Below are 23,170 nucleotides of genomic sequence, written 5' to 3'. Positions count from 1 at the left end.
GACATGTCCAAGGCTGACCAGCCTCGTGCCAAGAATATCGTGGAAACCAGCCAGCTTTATTGTTGACATTGCTAAAATAGCTTCTCACTTAGCAGCACCAAGGCAAGGCTAAAGAGGGGAGTAAGCCAAGGAGAGAGTCAGAAGTCATGAGAGGAAGCGTTACCTTCTGTGGGGTTACTTGCTGCGTACTGGTACCTGAAACCGCCCTGCCAGTCTGCAGCTGGGCCGAGCCTGTGAGCCTGGCTCACGAAGCAGCTATAGAGTGATGGCCCCGCGGTGCGCTGCGCTGCGCGGCTGATGGGAGCCGGGGGCTGGTATGATGTGTCTTCACACTTACTACATGCAAACTGGGTTTGGTACCCAGTGAGTTACTTTCTAGTGTGTCTCTTGCCCAGCCGTCGCTGCCTGCACTCACTTCTCAGTGTTCACTTTTCAGTTCCTCGTGGCTTCTCAGTGGCAAATCCCTGTTGTTGGCTACTTTCACCCTTTGCTAGAGTCAAAGATGTGCTGCTTCAGTCTCCTTATTTTATTATTCTTTGCTACTTCCTTCCACGTGGTGGTTCTTTCAGTGGGTTGATGGTCCCCCAAAATAGAGTTTTGGGGGGTTCCTTGGTATTCTTAATGGCAGTTGTGCGTAGCACTGAAACTGATAGTGTGCAGCTGTTTTGCAGTCAGGTCTGGGCCTTGCTGGAAAAGAAACTGGTGAGCAAAAGCAATACGGCTGATATTGGAAAAATGACAAGTCGGCAAATGTGCACACATATTTTCTGTTAGGAGTACAGGGCATGGTAAAGAGTATGCTTAGATCCTGCGTCTAAAATGGTTAACTCCTGCTGGACTGGGGTTTATCCCTTTTGTTCAATTCTATATGAAATACGTGCCTGTGATGTTTCTAGATGTTTCTTAACAGTGGGAAGCAGGGAGGGCTACTGCACTGACTCAGGGGTGTGCTTTGGCTTGGGTGGGAATAACAGTGCAGCTGGGCTTCGTAAGACCCATTTTAAGAAGGAATACGGCTATGCTGTCATAAAGATGTTTCTTTCCATCAGTTTTGTGCTGTGTGAGCAGAACCTGAAGGAACCTGTAGATGTTGTGTTTATAAATGAACGCCTCCTAACACGTGAGGAGTGGCTGCCTGGCCCACAGTGAACAGGTTCAGGAGCCTTTCCACCGATGTCGTTAGACACGGGCGCAAGATACTGAAATCGATCCCTATTGATCGCGTTGGTGAAATACCTTTCAGACTTTTATTACAAAATTTAATTTGAAAATGGTGATTGCTCCTATGCCTCGGACACGTCTCCGATGCCACATCCCGAACTGCTGTTCCGTGGCACGGCACAGGTTGCCAAGCTCTGCCCTTGCGGTCCTGAGGAACTTCACGCTCTGTTGGGGCAGGGCTTTCCTAACACCCACGCAGCATTTTATTGATTCACAAAAGAGCCTACCTAGCTTTTGTGTCAAACGCTGTATTTCTGGGGCCTCATTCAGCAGCAAATTGGATTGTAATCCAAAGAAGAAATGGCTTAAATGTTGTATAAGCATGTGCAAAATTCAGCAGTTTTGCCTGTACTTAACAGCAGTGAAATGTCTACGGAAGTACTAAGTTGAGGGGTTTTATTTTTGTTTTGTGGTGGTTTGTGGGGTTGTTGTATTTGGTTTTGTGTTTTGGTTTTTTTAACCAAAACAATGGATGGTACTCCAGTTTTAAACTGATTGAGGCTTACAACTTCTTGTGAAACCACAGGAGCTCTTCTAGTATAAATCTTTGAAGTTGTGGAGGAACGAACCTGACTCCTGATGTTCTTGAGGCTAACTGGGATGTGGAGCTAATGGCAGTGTACCTTTCCAGTGGGATTAGAAATACTGCTGTTTCTAACCCAGGGGACACTGGTTATGAAATGCAAATGTTTTGGCTGCTTCAGGCATTCAGGAACAGAATCAGGAGTTGCCTTTCCTGTGCAATCTCATGTATCTACTGCTCTTTTCCTTTAGGTTATGATGCCCTGAACTATTCTGTGGAAAATAATGACAAATGGAGTGGGAGACAGCTACTGCAAGCAAATGAGGAGAACGCGACTGATGTCCCAGAGGATGGGGGGCAGCCGTATGTCAGAAATTGCACTGAACCAGGTAGGAATGAAAGTTGCTTCTGACTCTTCTGCCTTACAATTGGCTTTCATACCTCCAGATATCTGTATCGGTATCACCTTTACTGCCAAAACCTCATTCATTTTTAAGTCAATAAACATGCTTGTTGTTTTCCTTGTATGTATGCACTATATGGGTATTGCAGAATCCCTCAGCAGCTAGGGTTAAGAGGAGGACCTGCTGTCAGCTGGAGTACAAGACAATGTCTAATATATAGTAGTAGCCAAATGCTGAGATCGTAAGAAGCGTGTCTTCTGTGGTTTTTGCATAAACTTTGTGTGCGGTGGGATGTACATAGTGATGATGTGTGTTAGTAGGATTATTATCTGAGAAATTAGTAGGTAATCATATATTTAGTACAGTACTTCCACCAGCAGTGGACCCAAAGAAACCTAGTCTTCTGTAGCTTGAGGTTGGGTTGATCTGCTGATGAGGAATAGGGCTCAGTTCATAAAGTAGCTTTTCCCTCAGGGAGGGACCTTAACAGGGTCATCCTCATCTCCTTGACTCCTGTTTCTGTGAAACCTGTAGGAACTTAATGTCATTGAAGCTCTACTATATTTTGTTGAAGTTGGTTGACATGTTCAGAAACTTTTGGGGGTGGTGGGCACAAGCAGGTCTGCTATGTCCGTGTGATTTGTGTGTCCCAATTTCTCAGGGATCTACCTGCAGTGAGGATTAAGGTAGGCTGGGGGCAGCAGGTGTTTAACTGTAGGAGACATGCTGATGTACTTTTTGAACTTGCCTTCCCTGAGCTGTCCAGGGCTTTTTGTCAACTTGCGCTTATTCTGAAGGAGCCCCCCTCTCTTTAAAGGAGGGCTTTTTCCTGGCTTGTGGTTAAAAGGACAAATCACTTGCAACCCCGCACAACATAACTTTCCATGGATGATAGAAAAAAGGACAAGATGGGGAGTCTTCAATTTGCATCCGGTTGATTGCATTGGCTTTATTTCTACCTAAACAGAAGTCATCATAATATAAAGCCTTCTCTTTTAATAGTGATATAAACTGTTCAGTCTTTTTTTTTTTTTTTTTTTTTTTTTTTTTCTCCCCACAGCAGAGTTTGGATGTCACTTCTTAAAGTTCAGGGAGGGGAAGGGAAAGGAAAGGTGTTTCCCCATCCTTTGCAATTTATGTAGGTGATGTGCCTTAAGAGATATTCTAACAAGTACAGTCCTTGCTGAACTTCTGCCTGTAACTTTTCCTCCACCATAATCCTTAATAACATTTCTGGACAGATGGATGATTATAGTCTTTTTTTTTAGATGGCAAAAACAAGTACAAAAATTCTTCTTATACAATTTTTTTACTTGTTTTCATATCTCCCATGTAGTGCAGATCTAGTCTGCAGCCTCACATCAGCATCCATAGTAATCTTTCCCCTCTGCCCTTGGTACATCAGCACCTGCTGTCTCACCATCCTCAGCTATTTTGGCTGCCTTCACCAAATAAAGTGGCCTATAGGAAACGTGTGGGATTTTGTTTGTGCTGTGTGTTTTTTCTCTCTCTTTTCCAGAAGATAAAACTATATAATTACATGGTATAGTGTTCAGGAGAGAGAGAGTAGAAATATCTAGGTGAATTGCTGGGTTTTTTTCCTCTGAATTGCCATAACATTACAACAGAATACATTCTGTAATAGCAAACTGATTTTAAGTACTGTAGAAAAGAAAGTGTAAGTAACAAAGTTTAGGTTCTGTTTTGTTTCATGGGTTTCATTTGGACCGTTACCATATTGTAAATGTGAATCATAATGCTAGGCTGGATGGCAGTCAGAAATGTTTGAATTGTCTTGGTTTGAACAGGGATGGGACTCTACTGAAGCGTCCATAAAAGTTACCTGTTGACTTCAGTGGACTGTAGGCCACATGCAGAATGCTTCAGTTCTACTCTTCAGCAAATGAAGTGAAAGAGCTGGTAGAAGTGATGCTGTAAATAGCATTGATACTTCGCCTTGTTCTGAATTATTGTTGTGCTGTATACAGTAACACGAGAAAGAAAAGTGTTAGTTGTGCTTTGAGAAGAATTTCAGCATTTTCTGTTTTCCCTGCAACTCAGAATGATGCCACATTTCTGATTCCAGCACAAAATGGGCCACCAGTCATGAGCGCGTACAGCTTCGTTCTGTGCTCTGTTTCCTGATGCTGAGAGTGAAACAGCCGTTCAATCTCCTTTCAGAAGATTGCAGTGGGACCTGGTGATGGAGCCGGGCTGCTGAGGTCTAGCCTAATGCAAGTTTAACCCTCATCCCAGCAGATTAGGATGAGGAGACCTTCAGCGCAGTTCCTAACAACAGCTTTTGTGTTGAAAAGCACGGGTAGGAATAGGGCAGTTCAAATTGGTGTACGGCTCTGGCACGGATAAGTGGTGTTAAAGGAGGCTGAGGGGAGGCTGGATTCAGCAGCCCCCCGGGGCAGCACGGTCCCCCTTCCGCCAGCCCAGCGGTGTCCGTGCTACACCGGCAGGGCCCTGAGCTGGTGCGCTGGACAAGAAGCACAAGAGATCAGCGAGCGTGTCCCTGTGCCCTGTCCAGCTGCTCGCCTCTGCGGTGCCGCTCGAGGAAACCGAGGCGGTTTGGCTGAAGTCACAGTGTCGCCGAGCACAGGTCGGTGCGGTGCATAACCCAACCCTCGGGCCTCTGTTGTTACCTGGAGGCTGGCAGAGCTGAGCGCTTGCAGCATCCCTGCGGGACGGGACGTGTGCTGGAGCGCAGCGGGCCTCCGGGCGCTTCTCCTTCCCCTTGGCAAGTGTTGGTAGGAACATGCTGCCTGAAAAGACAATTTCTTTTCCTGCTTACTTCCAAAACTAAGTTGTATAAACACCTACAGCTAGGCAAAAGTGGGTGTTCAAAAAAGCAGTTTCACCTCATCTGTTGGGGGAAGGAAATTAAGTGCCTCATCTTGAAGTGTTTTGTGGTTTTTTGCAACACTTGGCTTTTGTACTCTGTTGGCAGTAAACACATTTTGACATGCTAAGGGAAAGACCCTTTTTCTTTAACTGCAAGTGTATTTTCAGGCTCGTTTGGAAGCCTGGCATGACATGTGCAAATTGCTATTTTTATTTTCTAATGGTTTATCCAGTGGGATATCTAGTAGCATTTTATCATCAGAACTGCTCCAAATACTGGAGGTTTTGCTTACTTTTCCTTTGAAACATACATTATAGAAATATTAAAGGGGTGAAATGGACTGAATCCAGCCTAAAGACTTCTTTTTTTTTTTTTTTTTTTTTTTTTTCCCTTTGCAGTTTTTCCCTCTGAAGCCGTTGCGGTTGGAGTGTGGTCTTTTTGAGCAGTTCGTTTTAAAACACATGGCTCGTTCTGTAGTACGTAGCCCTGATTCCCCGAACCCCTGGGAACTTTTGAGCCCTGCAGTATGGCGCTTGGAAATCAACCTTGCAAGACTCAATCTGGAGGATGGCTGCTTCTGTATCAGGGTAGCAAATAAGGGGAGACGGTTTCCTTTCAAAAATCCATTGAATTTAGCTCATGCAGTGACATGTAAGCTTCCTGCTGGCCCCCTTGCCCTCTCAGCGCTGGCAGTGTCGGTTAGGTGTTGTGCACAGGCCTTGGTTAGGAGCCAGCTCTGTGAGTGACTGGCTCTAGAAGCAGTTGCAAGCTGGTGCCCAGCTATGGGCGATGTGGGTGAAAAAGTATGCTCCCCAGAAAGGGCAGGGAAAGCAGCGAGGTGTGGCAGGTGGAGGAGATAAATGTGAGCTTCAAAAGACCCCTACTTTTGCAAGTCTACTAGATTATTTTAGCCGCTTGTTGCTGTGGGATTTGAGTACCTGCCAATGTGCTTTCAAACGCCAATTTGAGCCCTTTTAACGGGAAGAAGCGGAGAAACAGTCATCATGTGCTCTGCCCTGATGCTGTTGCTGTGTTTGTGCTGAGTGCTTGCGAAGGCAGAACAACAAAGCAGCCCACTTCCATTTCTAAAGAGCCTCTGGTCTCTTGTCTGTTCCCCTTTTTTCTAGTCCTGTAATCATACCTGTGTAGCCTGTCCCTTTTGGATCCCAGGTGGCTCTTCAAGGGAGTATCTGACTGTGCCATCATGCAGCAGATGTTCTTCTGGCCTCTCCTACCATACTCTGTCCTTGTGGTATCCATGTGAAGGTGCGTGGAACTAGAGATGGGCAAAAAGTTGGACAGAGTTTATTCACAAAAAAAGCAATACTGTTTAACTAAAGCACTTGTGATGTTGGGCTGGGTTTGGCAGTTTTAGCTAATACAGAAGATGATGAAGAGAGAGTGAGAAATGCTCATGTTACGTCAGGCAAAGTATCATTTATCCACCTAGTCCTGACTCACCCACTGGAAGGCAACGAAAAGGATTTAATGTTGAGCTTTGGGTCAGGTCCATGTGCTACCAAATTCGAAGCTGGGGTTGCACTAGAGAAATTCAAAGAAAGCTGCTGTTAATTCAGACTTGGTTTATCAGCTGTTTTAAAGGTGACAAGCTCATAGGCTGCATCATGATGGGATGTAAAGTGTCTAGAAATTTGTCAGAGGCTGCTTGGCTGTGGCACGCCGCAGTCCCGGTGCCACCCCTCGTTAGTTCCTCACTAGACTGACATATGTTTCTGCTGATGAGCTGTCATCGCGTTCCTCCCCAGCATTACCACTTCCCAGGTGCCCATCACTCCTGCCTCGGAAAGGCTGCGAATAAAATACCAGCACCACTTAAGTGTGCCATTTAAAAGTCATTATCAGTAATAGCAGGAAATACGTGGTTACTGCAGAAATTAAAAAGATCTTGGTATATTCATTTAGACCCTCAGGCAAAAAAGTGTTTAAACAGCCAAAGAAGTTTTTATGCAATTATTTCTTACATTTCCTTGTCTTGTTTCAAAAGCAACTTTCTGTTTTATCTGTATTTCTCCGGTGAGTCATAGATTGTGATAATGTAATTTGTAGTGCTTGGCTATGAAGTAGGTAACTCTTCCAGACTGCTTGCTTATGCTTGTTACTGATTCTTTAGAGACCTTTTTTGTGTTGAACCACAAATCTTAACCCACAAAGCCCAAACCACCTCACGTGAATTTGTGCTTTCTGATCTCTTTCCTGTGAAGCTTTTGCTCCCAGCTGTTTTGTGTCCCCAGGGCAGTGAGATGACAGTGACTGCGGTGGGTTTCTCGCTGCCCAGCTTGGTGACCGAGGCCTGCCGGGTGCATGGCATAGCCTGGGGGCAGACGGAGCAGGAAGGAGAACATTTCTTGGTTTGCCCTGGGTTCTGTGTTATCTTTTGATGCATCATCAGCATTGTATATATAAGACCACATGGAAGGTCACGGCAGTGGCAGAAGGGCCTAGCAGATCCCAAAATTCTAGCACAGTCTAAGATGGGCTTGTGTGCTAGGAACAAGCTGTTTTAAATTAAATACTCAGTCACTGAAGTATTTGAACGAGTGGAGTTGTCCTGAGATTCCAGCTTGTGTTTGTGCTTCTGCATGCACAACAGCACTTTTTTCAGCGCTTGGGGATATGTGTATCTGGGCAGCAGGATCTGGGGTACGGGACTGATACCCATTGGCATCGAGGCTGGGGAAGACGGAGAAATCACATGTGGGTAAGATGTGCTCATCGTTTTAGTAGAGCTCTGATATTTGGATGCAGAAGGTGATGGTGACTTCTTCCTCTCTGTAGGTGACATGGTCTTCTCGTCTCTTGGCCTTTGCACTTGGAGGTGTGGTACCAGGCTTGGACTCTTTCCTTCCTGAGCATCCTTCTGCTTTTTGCCTCTGGAAGGTGCAAGGAGTGGTATCTTTACAAGCCTGGCTTTTGCTTTAGAGGGGTGGGCTTGCGGATGGGAAACAAGATGTCAGAGAGAAGGAAATTCATCTGGAATGTACTTGCTCCTCCACTGCCAAGAAGGCCTTCTTCGCAAGCAGATATAATATGCTATGTGAAGAGTGATAGGGTTTTATTCTTTTTTTGTTTTTTTACCTCTGTTCTGAATCAAAATGCAATTAAAAAAAAAAAGTCGCTTTCCCTCAAGCAAAACTAATTTTTTTCCTAGTAAAACAAAAAGTAAAAATTTGGTTCTGCCTAGCAAATTGCAGAACCTTGCTTTCACTTGTGGAAATCTTAGAAAAATAAATTGCTGTAAGTTTAGTAACAAAATGTCCTTGAAGGATATAAAAAAAGACATTCTTCCCTCCCCCGGACATAACAGTTTTGTGAAACTGACAGAAACTTACTCAAACTTCTGCTCCCACGCTGGTTCTGTCTGTTGATTGCTCTCTGCCACCCCCACCCCCCAAAAAAGAGAAGACTTGACAGAAGTCAGGGGTTCGATTCCTCCGGAGTGAAGGCTGAGAGGGAGGAGAGTGAGTAGCACGCAGCAGGTACCAGCCTCTCCTGCCCACCGCTTCTCGTCTAGGTTGAAACGGCTTTGGTGCCCAGCATCACAGTGATTCAAGGACTTATCTTCTTTTTGCCACTTTGTGCTTTGCAAACGAGGGGTGTCATTTGTCCCACCCTGATAATGGGAGCCCTGTTCCTGAGGCTTGGGGTCTGCAGTGCTGACGTGAAGGTCTCCCCATGGTGGTGTTTTCTCTGCAGTATAACAGTCCAGACCCTCAGGTCTGGCACTTTGGGAGCAGGGGGTCCCAAGCAGTGCATTATCACCTTGGAAGAGTGCTGTGTTGCTCCTGACACCGGGCAGCACAGAAAAGCTCTGTCAGTTCCAAAGCTGGAGCATTAGAAAACTGTGACATTGCAGTTAAAACCTCAGAAAGAAAAAATGAAGAAGCAAGCATGGCGCTTTTTTTCTTTTTTTTTTTTTTTTTTTAGGTTTGTGTGCTGGCATGGAGTTGGGTTATCTTTTCCTACACTCAGGAAGGAGAGATGTTCTCTTGATGGGAACAAGAGCGAGGTTGTGATGTTGTCACCTGGCCCCAGTAGCTGGGGCTTGAAGAGGCAAACCACCAGTGCTGGCAGAGCTCCATGTCCAACACTTGCGTTTTAACAGAGCATCGTTTTTGTCTCGGCTGTGTGCCCCCTTGGTCTCTGGCTGAGGGGAAAGTGTGAGGCCGTCGTTGGGTTTGGCAGGGTTCTACCTTGCTGAGCTGAGCCTCCGGCTTGGCTTGTTAGAAATACTGCAAATGATTTTTCTTTTCACACGTGTTTGCCATGGGCCATGCACAAATGCATTAGGCGAAGGCTGTTACAGTGTTGATCTGAAAGTGGGTGCACCCAGCCTGCTCAGCTGTAATTATCTTTTTTTTGATTGGGTTTTGTGGTGTTTTTTTGGCAGCTGGAATGTGTTTCTGGAGCCAAGTTCAGGTGACTTTTGGTCAGCAGAGACATGTGTGTGCCATGTCTCTGCTATTTACAAGTCTCCCATCCTATGTTTCGGGTAGGACAGGCCTTGTTGGAGACAGTGGAGAGCAAGACTTGATTTTGATCACAGATGTTCTTGTTAGCCTGTGTCAGAGAAGTTGACTTATGAAAGTTTTGATACTTAAAGATAACTTGCAGATGGTGGAAAGTATTATGCCACTTGGTTATTTATGCAGCTGGGTTTTGGAGGGTATTTTCCACCTCTCTGGTCTTTGGGATGATTTCTGGGGCTCCAGAAATTTTCTGCAAACTTTTGAATTTCGACTAATGTACTTCTTGTAGTGGAGTTAGATTGATTTTTTTTGTTTTGTTTTTTTTTTGGGGGGGGGGACACGGTTTGGTTGGTTTGTTTTTTGTTTGTTTTTTTTTTTTCTGCAATGAAGTAGAATAAGAGTTTATTTTCCTGACTGGGAAAATGTTTGATCTACCTGGTGGCAGTTCCGATGTCAGTGTGCCACCCCATGGGTGGCACTGGGGGTGAACTTCCAGGGGCCAGCAGACCCTTGAATTTAGCAGGGCAAGGCCACACCAAGAAATCTTTTAAACAGGAACCATTCACCATTGCAAGAATTGGCCAAGGGAGTGGAAAATACAGCATCTCTTTCCTCCTTGAGCGGAAGGGAGAGGGTGTCTTTCCCCATCATGCTCTGCCATCGTGTGGAGGAGCCAGCCATGGGGTGGGAGCTGGTGAGCAGCGTGCAGGAGCCTCGGGAAGCCTGGTGTTCTCATGGGCTGTGCCGGCGCGGTGAGCTGCCGTGGCATCCTTGTGGCATCCTTCCTGCTGCTGTGGCAGGCAGCGAGGGGCTGAACGCCCTGGTGTAACGGCAGGGACGCTCACCCCAGGGGGGCCTGGCAGTGCCCCTTGTGCCTGGGCTGGCCGTGCACACATGTACATACGGTGCTCGTTTTCTGCTGTGTCAGAACAATTATCCTCGGGCTGCGATTTGGCACTGCGAAGCTCCTGGCTCTGGGGTTGCTTTGTGACTTGGTTTTGCTGCTTTATTTAAAAACACATTTGGCTGCCCTGGAGCTTCAGCTGAGCGGAGCACATCTTTGAATTGGCCTCGGTTGCAGCTGTGTTGCAGGGTTTGCTTTCTGGGCTGTATTTTGTCAGGGCCTTGATCTGTGGGACTCCTGGGCCGCAGGACCTCTTTGTAGTCAGAGGTGGTCATAAGGACTTTCTCCAGGGCTCTCTGGCCACTCAAGGTAGCAGCGACCCAAATACTGCCAAGCTGGGCTGACATACGGCTGAGCAGGTTGCTCTGAGGCAGGACCCGCCGTGTCCTCACTGCAGGACTGCACCTGCACCGCACACCACGGGGGACACTCGGAACAATCGCTGTTTGCTGGGTACTTAAAAACTCTGAACTGACCTCTAAAATCATGCAGTTCCCTGGAAAATAGGGCCTTCTGTGCACACACAGGAGGCTAGCAGCATTCTTTTTGCTGAAATTTTGCCAGTATTCCCATGTGATTATGTGTGTGACTCCAGGAGCTGAAGCTTTAGGGAGAAAAATAATACAAGCTCTGTGATTAAAATCAAGAGGTGGCAGTGCTATTTCCCGGTTTATCCTCAGTGTGTTCTCTTGCATTGATGAAACCAAAGAATTAGGAAAGGGAGGGGAGCGAAGTGGCAAAATGACAAAGTAAAACCCAAATCCTGAAACCAGGATCACTTCTGCAGCTTGTAGGTAGAGGAAAGGTGGCTAACTCCTGTGAGCCTATAGTGCCCTCGCCGGAAAGTTGCTTTTTATTTTTGCAGCCTGCGTCATTGCCTATGTATTGAACAGTTGTAATTAAACCACTACTTGTTCTAATAGAAAAGAATCTCATTAGACCCATTGGCTCCTGGCTTATGAGTACTTAGCCTTCAGCCTTCTGCATCGCAACATGGCCAAGATGTGCACCAGTCTGCAAAATCTCACCTACTGGGACTCATTTGCTTAATTGGTAATACTTGTGATTAGCATGTTCCCGTTGTAATTGTTGTTTCCAGTGGAAATTACTGTATTGTCATATGCTAGCTGTGCACTGAGGGCCTTGCAGAGTGTTTATGGAAGAGTCTGTATGTCGCGCTGGGTGTTGAGTGAAGAATGCCAAACGATAATTGACTGTTGCTACCCAAGAAGCACGTTAATAGTCTTGAGAAATGATGAAAAGAACAAATAAATAAATAAATTAAAGGAACGATCCTGTAGGGAACAAGGAACAGATCTTAACCTGTTCACCTGCTGCTATCAAAAACACAGGAGGACATAATTTGAGAGCCAGTCAGAAGTGTAACCCAATTTGCATGGTGGCTCTTCCTAGTATTCTGTTTATCAGTTTTTTGCTTTAGGCTACCTGTGAACTTTACTGACAAAACCTGAAACAGGGAATGCTGGACATGGACTTGCTGGCCAGGGGAATATAGCAATAAAGGTGGCAGGGAGCACACAGCTGCAGTACCCCCAAAAGGTCTGCATCTGATACCTCCAAGAGGTCATTTGTTGCAGATCATTCCTTACTGCTTCAAGCCCTTGTTCCCCTTTTCATCCCTGATGCTCCAGCTGCATGGGAGCACCCACAGCCAAGTAGGTTTGCCAAAATCCAAACCTTAACCTCTTGTATTTCATAGTGTTTTGCTAACAATAGGCTGCTTTGTTATTTTTTGAAGTACTGCGCAAGGGTCTAGGGGAGAGAGATACTCAGCTAAAACTATGGGCCGTGTAAGACAGGCATATGTAGGGCTACAGCTTCCAATCGCGTGTCTCTGTCTGGTCTTCGTTTGGGCTGTAATGAAATGACCCGCCTGTAACTTATTAGTCACTATTTGATTTAACTTGCTCTCCAGGGGTTGCTCAAACGACCTCTTTTGGCTGGTGCTAAATGTTGTCTGGATGTGAAGTACTGACCCTGATGCTGCCAGTCACGGTGAGAAGGCTTTGCCTTGTATGTGACTGGAGCACGGCCGGTGCAGGTGCTGGGACGTGTCCCTGCTGGGAGGGGAGGGCTGTGAAACTGCAGAGAGCAGGGCAGGAGGGCACTGTGCTGGCAAGCTGGCTTCTCTGCTGGAGGGACATGGAGCCTAGGTGACCTGTGTCTGCATGAGCAGCTGCTTCTCATCTCCATCAGAGGCCAGAGATGCCCTGGGCTCCAGCCCCTCGTGCCCAGGGACCTGCATGCTGAAATGCTCTGCCTGCCCACAGGAGTCCTGGTTGCAGTCTGCTCTGGAGTGCGCTGAGATTTTGGAACTTGCTTTGCTGTTTACTAGTCTAGCCAAACAAAAAATACACATGGCAGAAGGCTTTTCTTGATGTAAAGCTGGTCTCTTTTATCTCTGTTAAGTTATTTCCTTTTCGAAGACAGTGATCAGTCTCGATAAAACGTAGCTTTCAAGCTTTGAGTTTGTGGGATTCCAGGCTTATTTGATGGAGTGGACCCACAGTAAAAACATAAATTCGTAAGATGAAAGGAAATACAAGCTGTTTTACAGTGGAACTCAAATATTGCTCAGACAAGCTGATGGATTGCGTTTGCACACATAACTTCATGGGGGACAAACACGTTTTTTTCAGGTACATCATCTCTACAGGAGCTGCCTACTTTATCTGTGGGGAAAAAATGCAGGTAGCGGATATCAGCATTCTTCAGCAGAAAGAGGAGGAAAATATTTTCCCAAGTACATTATCAGCTAGTTACTATACAGTTGTGTAGCAAGAACCCATGCTTGGAGTAACAGCAAAGGAGGCAGGGAGCTGCGTCCCTTTTAGGTTTATATTTTCTCCTCTGAAATGACTTCTAAATGCCCAGAAATTTTCTCAGTTTTGTTTTTTTGGGCTTTGTTTTTTTCGTGGTTTTTGTCCTTTAGAGAGATGACACTTGGTTCCTTGAACTTTTAGCGAGCTTAGGTTACTCCTTTGGTTATTACATGTCATGGAAAAGGCAGCAGAGAGGTTTAAAATACTGAGGAGGGACCATTGCTTCCAAATCTTTGCATTTAGAAGGTGTTAAGAAGCAAAGCAGAACCTCGGACATGAATAAATATCACATTGTACCTTTCTGAAATGGGTTTTACTTCCCAGACACCTGAGGATGCCAGGCTGCTGTGGTGCATCCCTCTAGTCATCTGAGAAGTCTTCTGAATTCCTAAGAAGGGGGAGGGGGGCTAGGAATTGTCGAGTCAGACATACTCCTTTGTCTTGGGAGAAAACACACTTGGATTTTTTTTTGCTGAGCATGGACAGGAGGACTGTTGTAGGCTTTTGGGCTGGCAGCTGGGAAGAGCTGTTGCTGTCCTTGTATTTGGTGGTGCTGGTCCATGCCAGCGGCAGCCTCTGGTCCTGCCAGTCTGCCACAGGCTCCCCGGGGGAAGGTGGGCAGCCTTCAGCCCCCAGCCGTGCTGCCGCTGGAAGTCTGTGGAAGGGAGCAGCAGGCCGAGCTGCTGGAGAGATGGTTTCTCTTGCTGGTTCTGGCATGGCTGTGCTGGGAGATGTGGGTCAGGTCCTCTCCATGCCTCGGCAGCAGGATGGCACAGCTGACACTGACGGGCAGTGCAGGGCATGGCGTGGCTGGGCTGCGCTGGTGAAGAGTGCGCTGTAAGGAGTTACTGCCAATTCAGAATCTGTAAATTGCCGGTAAATGTGTTCATGATACTTTTTGGACCATCTTTCTGATCAAATCAGTGACTGATGCTTACTTAGCAGACGTAAGCTGCTCGAGGCAGTGTGGCCTCAGGACATTCCTGAAGTAAAAATAATGTCTCACAGCTGTAACAAAAGTAAGTGTGTACCAGCTGTAAGATGTTCTAGATTGGCCAGATACCAGAATAGTTTATTTTTTTACACACCTGAATTATTCTTCTGTCATGGTAAGTGAAAATTGTCCACTTAAGCATTTAAAAATATATTGCTGCGTTTTTGTAAAATGTCATAATTCTCCCAGCATCCTATTTCCACCAAGGTCCTATTTTGTGAACGTACTTCCTGCAGCATTTTATTATGCTGCTGGTTTCTCCCAGAGTGAGTGGCAGCTGGCTTTTTAAGCCATTTGGGAGCTCAGAACAGATGCGAGATCTCCAGGGCTGCAGAAGTCTGGAAGCCGTAGCTGCGCTGTAGCACAAACACAGATTTCTGGGAGGAGGACTTCTGAATAATGTAAATTATGTTTCCTGTCTCTTGACAGTAGAGAGATTAAGTTGTCCACCCTGTGGGCAAACTCTGGACAGATACATAGCTGATGCGAAATCTGACAGGCTCTGCTGAATTTGCTGGCTTGCATCAAGTGATGGTTTAGCCCTTAATCCAATGTTTTCAGCATTCATTTGTCCAGGTCCCCTGTGCAAAACTGGAGCGAGGAGAGTTTTGTGTCAGACCACAACAGGTATCCTGGGCCATCACATTGTTTCCCCCTTCCTAAAGCAGGGGAGGGGACACAGCAGCATCACCTGCAGCTCTGGCACGTGGTGATGCCTCTGGGCTTTGCCAGCATGGGGGGGTTGTGTGTAACTGGTCCGTCCTTTTGCTCTGTCTGTCATGAGCCCAGGGCACTGGGTGGCAAGCTGTGGAGGTTCAGTGCTCTTTTGCACCTCGTAGATGTGTTGAGCTCCTGCTCAGGCTCTCAGTTGGCTCGCCCTGTGCGCCTTCCAGCAGCTCCTCCAGTGTGCGGTCCCTGTGACGGTAAGGGGCAGCATGCGACTTGCAGAAATCCGTGTACTGGCTTTCCCTTTCACACTTGTCAAAACAAATGAATACTTGTAGTTGTGCAGTACCATAAAACCAGCCCATACATCAAGGCAGAGGTACAAATCAGCAGTTTGAGATTTGAGGCTTAGACCGAAAAATTTACTTTTCCAATAACTAAAAAATTTAATTGAAGTCCACATCGTTATGGGCCATACTGGTACTGCCTTTAGTAAAGCAAATAACAGGTTGGTGGGGTTTGTTTGTTTGTTTGGGTTTGGGTTTTTTTTGTTTTTTTTCTTAAGAAAGGAAGATCTACGCTACTGCAAATTTTGGGTTGCTAAAAATTTTAGAATTGCAGTATGAAGAAATTGGGGAATTAAATCATTTGTCTTGGTGCCTGTTGACCTCAAGCCTTGTAAAATCCCCTGTCCTGGGGACAGGCTCTGCATTTCCTCTTCTCATTAAAAATATTGTGCATGGTTGTGTATCTTGAATGCTAATCTTCAAGTCTGGCTTTCTTTGCAGATAATACTGATACGTCAGAGACTTAAATCCTCAGATTCTGGCTTGGGTTACACATGGTTAGGTATGCCAGCTTCATCAAGACCTACCAGAGAGTCTGCTTGGGCGTTTCTTGTTCCAGTGACTTGTTCTTGTTCAGAGCAGAAAGTTTCTGAGCAAAGCATGTGGAGGATGGTGCCTTCCCTAACCCAAATTCCTGGCAGAGGTATTTTGCATAGGCTTGAGAGGTGAGAAGCTGATGGCGGGCAGGGTGAAGTGGGGCTATGGGAAATGTCGGCTCTGGAGAAGTGTGTTTGATGATTCTAAGGCACTGAGAGGGGAGGCCTGGGATGGAAATGGAAGTTCAGTCCCAGCTGTAGCAGGTTCTCTATCTCAGGTGGTTTTATGCAAATCTGTGCTATTTTAAAGGGCAACGTCAGAGGGTGTGTGCTGAAATATAAAATGTTTCCAAAGATTTTTGTGTTTTTTGAGGTTTGGAGAATTACACCACTGGATTTGGAAAGAGTTCTGGGGGTGGAAGGCATTGCCTTTTATTAGTATTTTAAAATGGGAAATAGAAAACCTAGTTGGCCTGTGATGGTAGGCTGGAATTTTGTGTTGGTGGTGATGTGATCATCCTGGTGGATGTTGCTTTTTAAGGAAAAAAAGAAAGACAACCAACTGAACAGCCCCAGCTCCCTCAGCCTGTCCTACAGGAGAGGGGCTCCAGCCCTCTGGTCACCTTCGCGGCCTCCTCTGGGCTCACTCCACCAGGTCCGTGTCCCCCTGATGATGGGGACCGGAGCTGAGGAGCAGGCTGTGCTCCGGTAGGGAGCTCTGGAGAGTGCAGAGCTGCTTAGACAAGGTGTAATGCAGGGCAGAGCTGAGTGCAGGGACTGCCAGCCCTGGGGCCATTGTCCCCTGCCCGGCCAGCTCTGCCAGCAGAGGACTGGGCCACTGTCCCTGCCTGGGGCTGGTGCTGCCACCTCAGCTGGTTTCTGTCCGAAGGAGCCCACCAGCAAGCTGCCCACTGGCTGCCAGGCTGGGGCTGGGCTTGGCTGGAGCAGCAATCCCACCGAGACCCCTTCTGCAGCTTCAGTCCTGTTGAGGAGCATTCCACAACATTAACGTATTAATTTTATCTTATTTTGAAGTCTCTTTGTTCTGCCAGAAGGGTAGGTAGGTAGGCTTGATAATGCAGGTCAGAGCAAATGGTTGTAAGCACACACGTTACATTTTGGTGTGTCCATGGTATTTTGTAGATTGAGCTGTTACTGTAAAAGAAGAAAAAATAACATCTGGCCCCATGTTACAAACTAGGTTTTTGTTGCTTGTGTTTATATTTCTTGCCAACAGTAAGTATTTAAAAATCAAAAGTCCAGATTTTCCACTGATGCAAATTATGACTAGCTTCATTGAGTTTACACTAGTTGTTTTAAAACCACCGAGGATCTAGTACAACGTCCCAAGTCGAGATTTAATACAGTCAGGATGGAGTCCTTATCATCTACCATTTGCATTTTAAACAGCGCTTAATTGTATAGTTTTTATACACAGACACGTGCATAAACTCACTTATGCATGCACAAAATAATGGTTTTATATATTAGTGTTGAAGCGGTTTAATTTAGTGCACAGCAGTGGGTAAAATAAAAGTATTTAATTAAAATGGATTTTTTTATGGACTGCATAAAGAATTTTCCAGCTTAGATACCGGTTACCTATATGTTGCAAGTTTTCTGTTATTTCCTTGCCGTCCCTGTTTAGAAAATGGAGAAGATGAGTTATCTTTCTGTCCTGAAGCTCAGGTGGCAGAACTGCCTGTAGAAGCGGGGCATGCTCTCAGCATAAATTAATAATAATAAAAAAAGATGCCAGCTGCTTTGACCTTCCAAACCAGGTGAACATGCGTGCATCCCATAGTGGCCTGCTTTCTTGGGGTTTTGGCTGCAGTTTGCAGCATGGAAAGCCTCTCTGCACTTCACGTTTGATCATCCAAAGTTAATGAGAGGTTTTTGGATTTGTTTTTATTTCCATCCTGAACTTCAGGATTCTAAGATATTGTAAAAAATCCTAAAATTTCAGGATAGTATCAGATATTTTCAAAAGGCCAAAAGATACTGGTGCTACTTCTGTGAAAAAAGTAGTGGTTCTGTGGAGCCATTACCCCAGAGCGTTTCACAAGCTGTCCGGCTGTTTCTCTGTCAGGTGGAGCTCTGTGTGCATCCTCTCGATTGACCTTGTCAGTGCACCGGGGGCTGAAGCCAGCGGCCGGGCAGCACGGCAGCTTTCTGTCCCTGCCAGCAGTCTTGGGGGCAGACATGCTCCAGCCATAGGCGTGAGGCTGGGAGGTGAACCTGCTGGGAGCTTTGGAGGTTGTTTGCACAGCAGTGGTTGTGCATCTCTGCTGGAGGGGGAAAATGCTTTGGAATGTGCCCTTTTCTTGATTTGATGTGTACATACACCTGCACAAATAACAAAAGCAGAGCAGTTGTGTGTAACTGAAGAGAAGCCTGAGTCTGCAGCCTGGTGAATACAGAAGCAGTGTTAACCAAGGCTTCTGGTGATAGGCAGGTGCTGATGGGCTGAATGCCCTCTTCTAATTAGCACTTACTAATAGTCTCGGAAGAAACTGACTGTACAGTTAGCTTCTGTGCTGATGACTATGACTGCCAGATGACCTGAGCACTGCGATGCACTGTCCTGCAGCTTGGCCGAGCTATCCATGCCCTGGCTGAGCGACATTACCAGTTGCGGCATGCTGGTAGTTCCCTGCCACACTAGCTTCATCTCCTGAAGGGCTGTTACTAGTCATGAGCCAGAGATGCTGTGTTCCTATCTCTTAATTGATGGGAGAAGAAACGGAAGGGAGAAGGTGATAATTGTTTTGTGTTAAAACAGGTATAATTACTACTATAGAATTCCACTACAAAACAAAGTGGCTGTTAATTATTCATCATCACAACTCAAATGTGGATTGGCAGAGTCATGGTTCACGGCTTCCTTTGGGCTGGGATATGGCAGCGTGACCAAGGAGCGAGCCTTCATCTCCTGTTGTTGGGAGCCCTGTGCTTTGCCACCTGATTGTGTGGATGGCTCCCTCAGAAGGATGCTGTTTTGGGGTCTGTTGGGGCAGCTGCCAGCAGAAGCTAAACCGATTGTGCTTTAAAACCTGGCTGCAAGCAGAGTGCCTTACAGGAGCCCTGGCTGCGTTCATGGTAAATGTGGCCTTATCTGTGTGAGGCAATGGGGTAGGCATGCCTGAAGAAGGGCCCTGTCGTAGGAAGAGGAGGGCTGGTCAGGCTAAAGGTCCGTCTGGTGCTGCCTTTTGGCTCCATCTGTGTCCAGCGCTATGTTCACTGGGGAAAAATGCAAGAAAAGTGCAGGATGTTTTTGCCACTGGGATTTGGTCTGATGGACTGGGAGATGCTTCCCTGGTTAGCTCTTGCATTTCCCAGTAATTTGCATCATAAGGAGTCAGTGACTGGTTTCTCTGATTGAAATACCTCTTCGTGCTTTATTTTCTCTGAGATTGTTAGTGCTTTCAGAGCCCTGTGCGAGCCTTTGGCATCTGCAGCCCTTCATGGCCAAAACTCCGCTGCTGAACTGGGCCTCTTGTGAGGACGTCTCCCTGGTGGGGAAAAGGGAAGCAATAAACACAGGTTTGCTGTGTGGGGGCATCAGCTAGCAGAGATGGTCTCACACAGTGAGTAGGAGGACTCTCTAGAGGATGTCCTCAAGGGCAGTTGGTTGCTGCAAGGACCCTCTGTGAGGCTGAGTGCAGGGATGCAGCAGCTTTCCTGTAGTCATAGCAACCGTTAGGGATGTGGTGGTAACTGCTGGCATCCCTGGACTGACAGGCGTGGAAGAGAGGTGGAAGTGAGTGTTGGTTTCAGGGCCAGGCAATGACCTTGCCCACAGTAATTCGGGTGAACTGGGCAGCACCTGGTGGGAGTGCCCAGATGGCCATGCAGCCAGGGTGATTTCTGGCACACCTTGGTGTTCCTCTACCCCAGGTGCTTGGGCCCAGGTTGATGAACAGTCAGTACTGGACTCCCCTGGCAGGAAGGTGTCCTCTCTTGCTCTTTCCTTCACGGATGTACTGAACTCCTCTGTGAAGCAGCCCACACGTGGTTCAGAAATCCCTGCTGCGCAGGCAAGGCTTTTGGCCCTCGTCCTCCCCTGTTCAGACAGGATGATGGAGGCCAGGATTGCTTCCGCTCCTCTCATAATGGATGGCACGGCGATGCAAGCTCTGGAAGGCTGTGCCCCAGTAGCACCAGGGTCTGCAGACACTTTGGCAAGCCCTGCAAAGCTGAGGGGTAGGCAAGGGATCAGCCAGGAAAACTCAGGAGAGCAGTGGACAATGGAGTGCAAATAAATACCACCACATAAACTATGTCTTAAAGGGAGATTGTCAAGTACCTATTGAGCCTGAGGCTCCTGTAGGTAATGCTAAGCTCTCCCCCTTTCTCCTGTCCCCTTCCTCGGTAACCAGGATTACAGATTTTAATCAGGATGCAGGAGCTGACAAATACTTGGACTGGGCGATGGAAAGTTCCACTGAGCCACCACTGCTTGTGTGCTGGGGGGAAGCTGGCAATGGGGAAATCGAGCTGTTCGTGCAGCCTCTATGCTTGAATTAATTTTATGTTCCACTTGCTCTATTTCCTCCTTTTGAAATGTCTTTCCCCACTCACTTTTTCTAAAGGAAAAAAAAAACCCCAACTTCCAAGCAAGGCTTATGTTAAAAGCTAGCGTGTCTCCTGCTCTACCTCTGCTGCACCCATGCTGAATGCATTTGGATTGAATCACTGTTTCCTGGGAAAGACATGCAGGGATATTTAACTTACCTTCAGTATAGAATTAATAAACAGGTTAGCATGCAGGAAGGTGAGAGGGGGCCAAGCAGTCCGTAGCCGAGTTACGTGTATGTGTCGTTACTAATAATCTGCTCTGCCAAGTTTCTTTGAAACTGTTTGGTGGTGTTGGGAAGTTACTGGAGGAGACCTTGGTGCACAGGCACACGTGTATCCGTGTTCCCAAGCACACGTGCATGCAGTATGGGTGTGTAAACCTAGTTTCCTCTGAAGAGCAAATTGAACCGCTTTGCCCAGTAAGTGACAGTGCTGGTAAAGATGGGCTTGATGTTTCCCTGGCAAATTTTTCCATGTAGGAAATACCCTGCTGTTTAGAGTCTATAAATCAGGATCAGATGGCCTTTTAAGGGGGTGTGCTGTCATTCAGCGTTGCCCATCCTATTTTGATTTTGCAGATCCTTGACATATTCCCAGTGGAGGTGCAGACTTGCCTGCAGCAAATTCAGCTAGAAAAAGACTTGCTTTGCTTCCATTCCTTTTCCCAGCCCTATTAAGGCAGGCTGCGGGTCCTGCAGAGTCCTCCCCGGACAGCAGATGCCAAGCTGCTGGTTGCTTGACCACTGATTGCTGAAGCAGCGGTCCCATCGCCCGCTCAGGACCACCGGGTGAAGCCCAGGCGTCTGGTTTGTGAGAGGGCTGTACAGTGCTCCCCCTCTGGGCACCTGCCTGCGAACTCAGTGCAAATAGGATGCTGCAAATCCCCACCGAAAGCCAGTCGAACAGAGAGGTGGTAGGCTTAAAGCAAAGTCTGTTGCCTAATTTCAGAGCGATATTTGCAAGCCCATCAGACTTAATTTACTGTCTTACCTTTCTGTTTCCACAAGACCAGGGGAAGAAGCACGTCCTTTGTAGTTTATCTGTAAAACTTTGGGAGATATGTGGACTGGTAAAATGATGTTGCTGTGAGTGATTAGATGTATGGAGAACTGAAATAAATAAGCAGTTTGTGCTTGGTGCTTTGAAGGGAATAGGCTGTATTCCTCGTCAAATTTGTTACTCTGTGTTGATTACTATGCAGATACTGTAAATTGCAGAAGAGGGAGGTTATCTAGCATATGGAGCTCTGGTATATATCTCCTTTTTGGAAGGGATGGGCTGTGGGGGGCTCAGGAACAGTTCAGGTTCACGTTGCTCATCTGACAAGCTTTACTGCACAGCAGCAGAGTCTGGGGTGCTTGGGTCTCTAAAAATGAGGTTGACTGAGATTCAGGGTAAACAGAAACTAACTGGAAGGTAGAGCCTGCTTCCTGCTGATTGACTTGCAGAACCTCAGATGTGGTTGTCAGTGCAAATTTATCTTTGTTCCTTGATATGCTTAATGGGCCCAGCCATCTAAATTGGAATGCTGACACAGGCAAACAGAAACGTATCAAGATGTTGTGTAAATGTCTGTAAATTGTTTCTGTAGGGGTGAAAATAGTTACAGAAAAGTCAAAATAATTCCCTCTGTTGCCTTTATCTTTTTCTTTTTTTTTTCTTTCAAGATTTTTTTGTGTTTAAAATTCCCTTTTGTTACCAAATTTACTTGAATTTTAAACACAATACACTTGCCTGCTTTTTAATTTTTGGATTAAAATATTTGAAATCCTTAAAAGTTCCAACTCTGTAAAATTTGATTTTATTTTTTAACTTTTGGATCACTTAAACTAAAAGCCACACGACAATTTTAAGTATGCTTTTCCAGTATTTGGGAATTTCAGGTGAAGCAGCAGGGGATGTTACAACACAGCCAGGGATGCGCTGCTTGGATGGGATCCCCAGGCCCCCAGCTCTGCCTGGTTTGTGGCTGGGGTTACTCCAGCAGCAGGCACACGGGGCTAGGTGATGCCGCATCATGTGGCACAGTGTGTCTCGTGCGCAGGGACTCAGTCTGCCTCTCCAGTGGGGTGGCAGAGGGCTCCGCCTGGAGTGGGTGTCTGCATGTAAGCCAGAACTTCATAACAGCAGTGCTAATAAAATGAGGCCAGGTGCTCCTTGCACCGTGGCAGCCATGAACTTGGGTGCCAGCTGCGAGTGAGCTGTGTCTGCAGCTTCATGCCAGCTCGCAGGCTCTCCCTGCCAGGTGCTGCACGTCCCCTCAACAGCTCAGTGTGCTGTTCTGCTTCGAGTGACAAGCCAGAAGGTCTGTGGTTTGGGGCTCCGGCAGTTTTTTAGCCAAAGGGGCATGCGGTAGGCAAGCACTCGCCACCATCATCACCTTGGCCCCAAGCAAAGGGGCTTGGGAAGGATGCTTCGCCAGAGCCCTGTCTGCAGCATGCCACTTGTCTGCCGAGCTCTGGTGCTCGGGCGTTTCAATGCGAAGGTGTCTTGGTGCGGGGTGATCAGTCCAGAGAGGACGCAGCCTCTTCTCGGCCCTGCAGGCTGGAGTGTCTGCGCGGGAGGCAGGGGAGCACAGCCCGAGCTTTCAAAGCAGTTCACCAGCTGCAGATGCCCATTTGCAGGTTGAAGATGGCTGCAGAGAGCTGTGTTTAAATTCTTTCTAGGGGCTGCTGAAGCACAGTTGCTGGGCAGACAGCGAGTTTCTAAAGCAGGAGATGAGGATAGCTCCATCACAGTTCTTGGACAGAAATACTTTGCTTCCGACATTGGCTGCAGCTAACAACTTTGGAGAAGCCTTAAATCCAGAAGCAATT

General features: G+C 46.8%; 1 protein-coding gene across 4 annotated transcripts in view; it reads left to right on the top strand.

Annotated features, from left to right (window-relative positions):
• SLC24A3 (solute carrier family 24 member 3) overlaps window positions 1-23,170 on the top strand; it is a 185,877-nt gene that overhangs the window by 27,548 nt on the left and 135,159 nt on the right. For all 4 annotated transcript variants that reach the window (XM_040612246.1, XM_040612245.1, XM_040612249.1 and 1 more), the window contains exon 2: window positions 1,996-2,133. In XM_040612246.1, the coding sequence (XP_040468180.1) occupies window positions 1,996-2,133 (138 nt within the window). The remainder of the gene's footprint in view (window positions 1-1,995; window positions 2,134-23,170) is intronic.

The sequence above is a fragment of the Falco naumanni genome, chromosome 12 (genome assembly GCF_017639655.2).
Source record: "Falco naumanni isolate bFalNau1 chromosome 12, bFalNau1.pat, whole genome shotgun sequence".
NCBI lineage: Eukaryota > Metazoa > Chordata > Aves > Falconiformes > Falconidae > Falco > Falco naumanni.
This window is presented reverse-complemented; position numbering and strand designations above follow the sequence as displayed.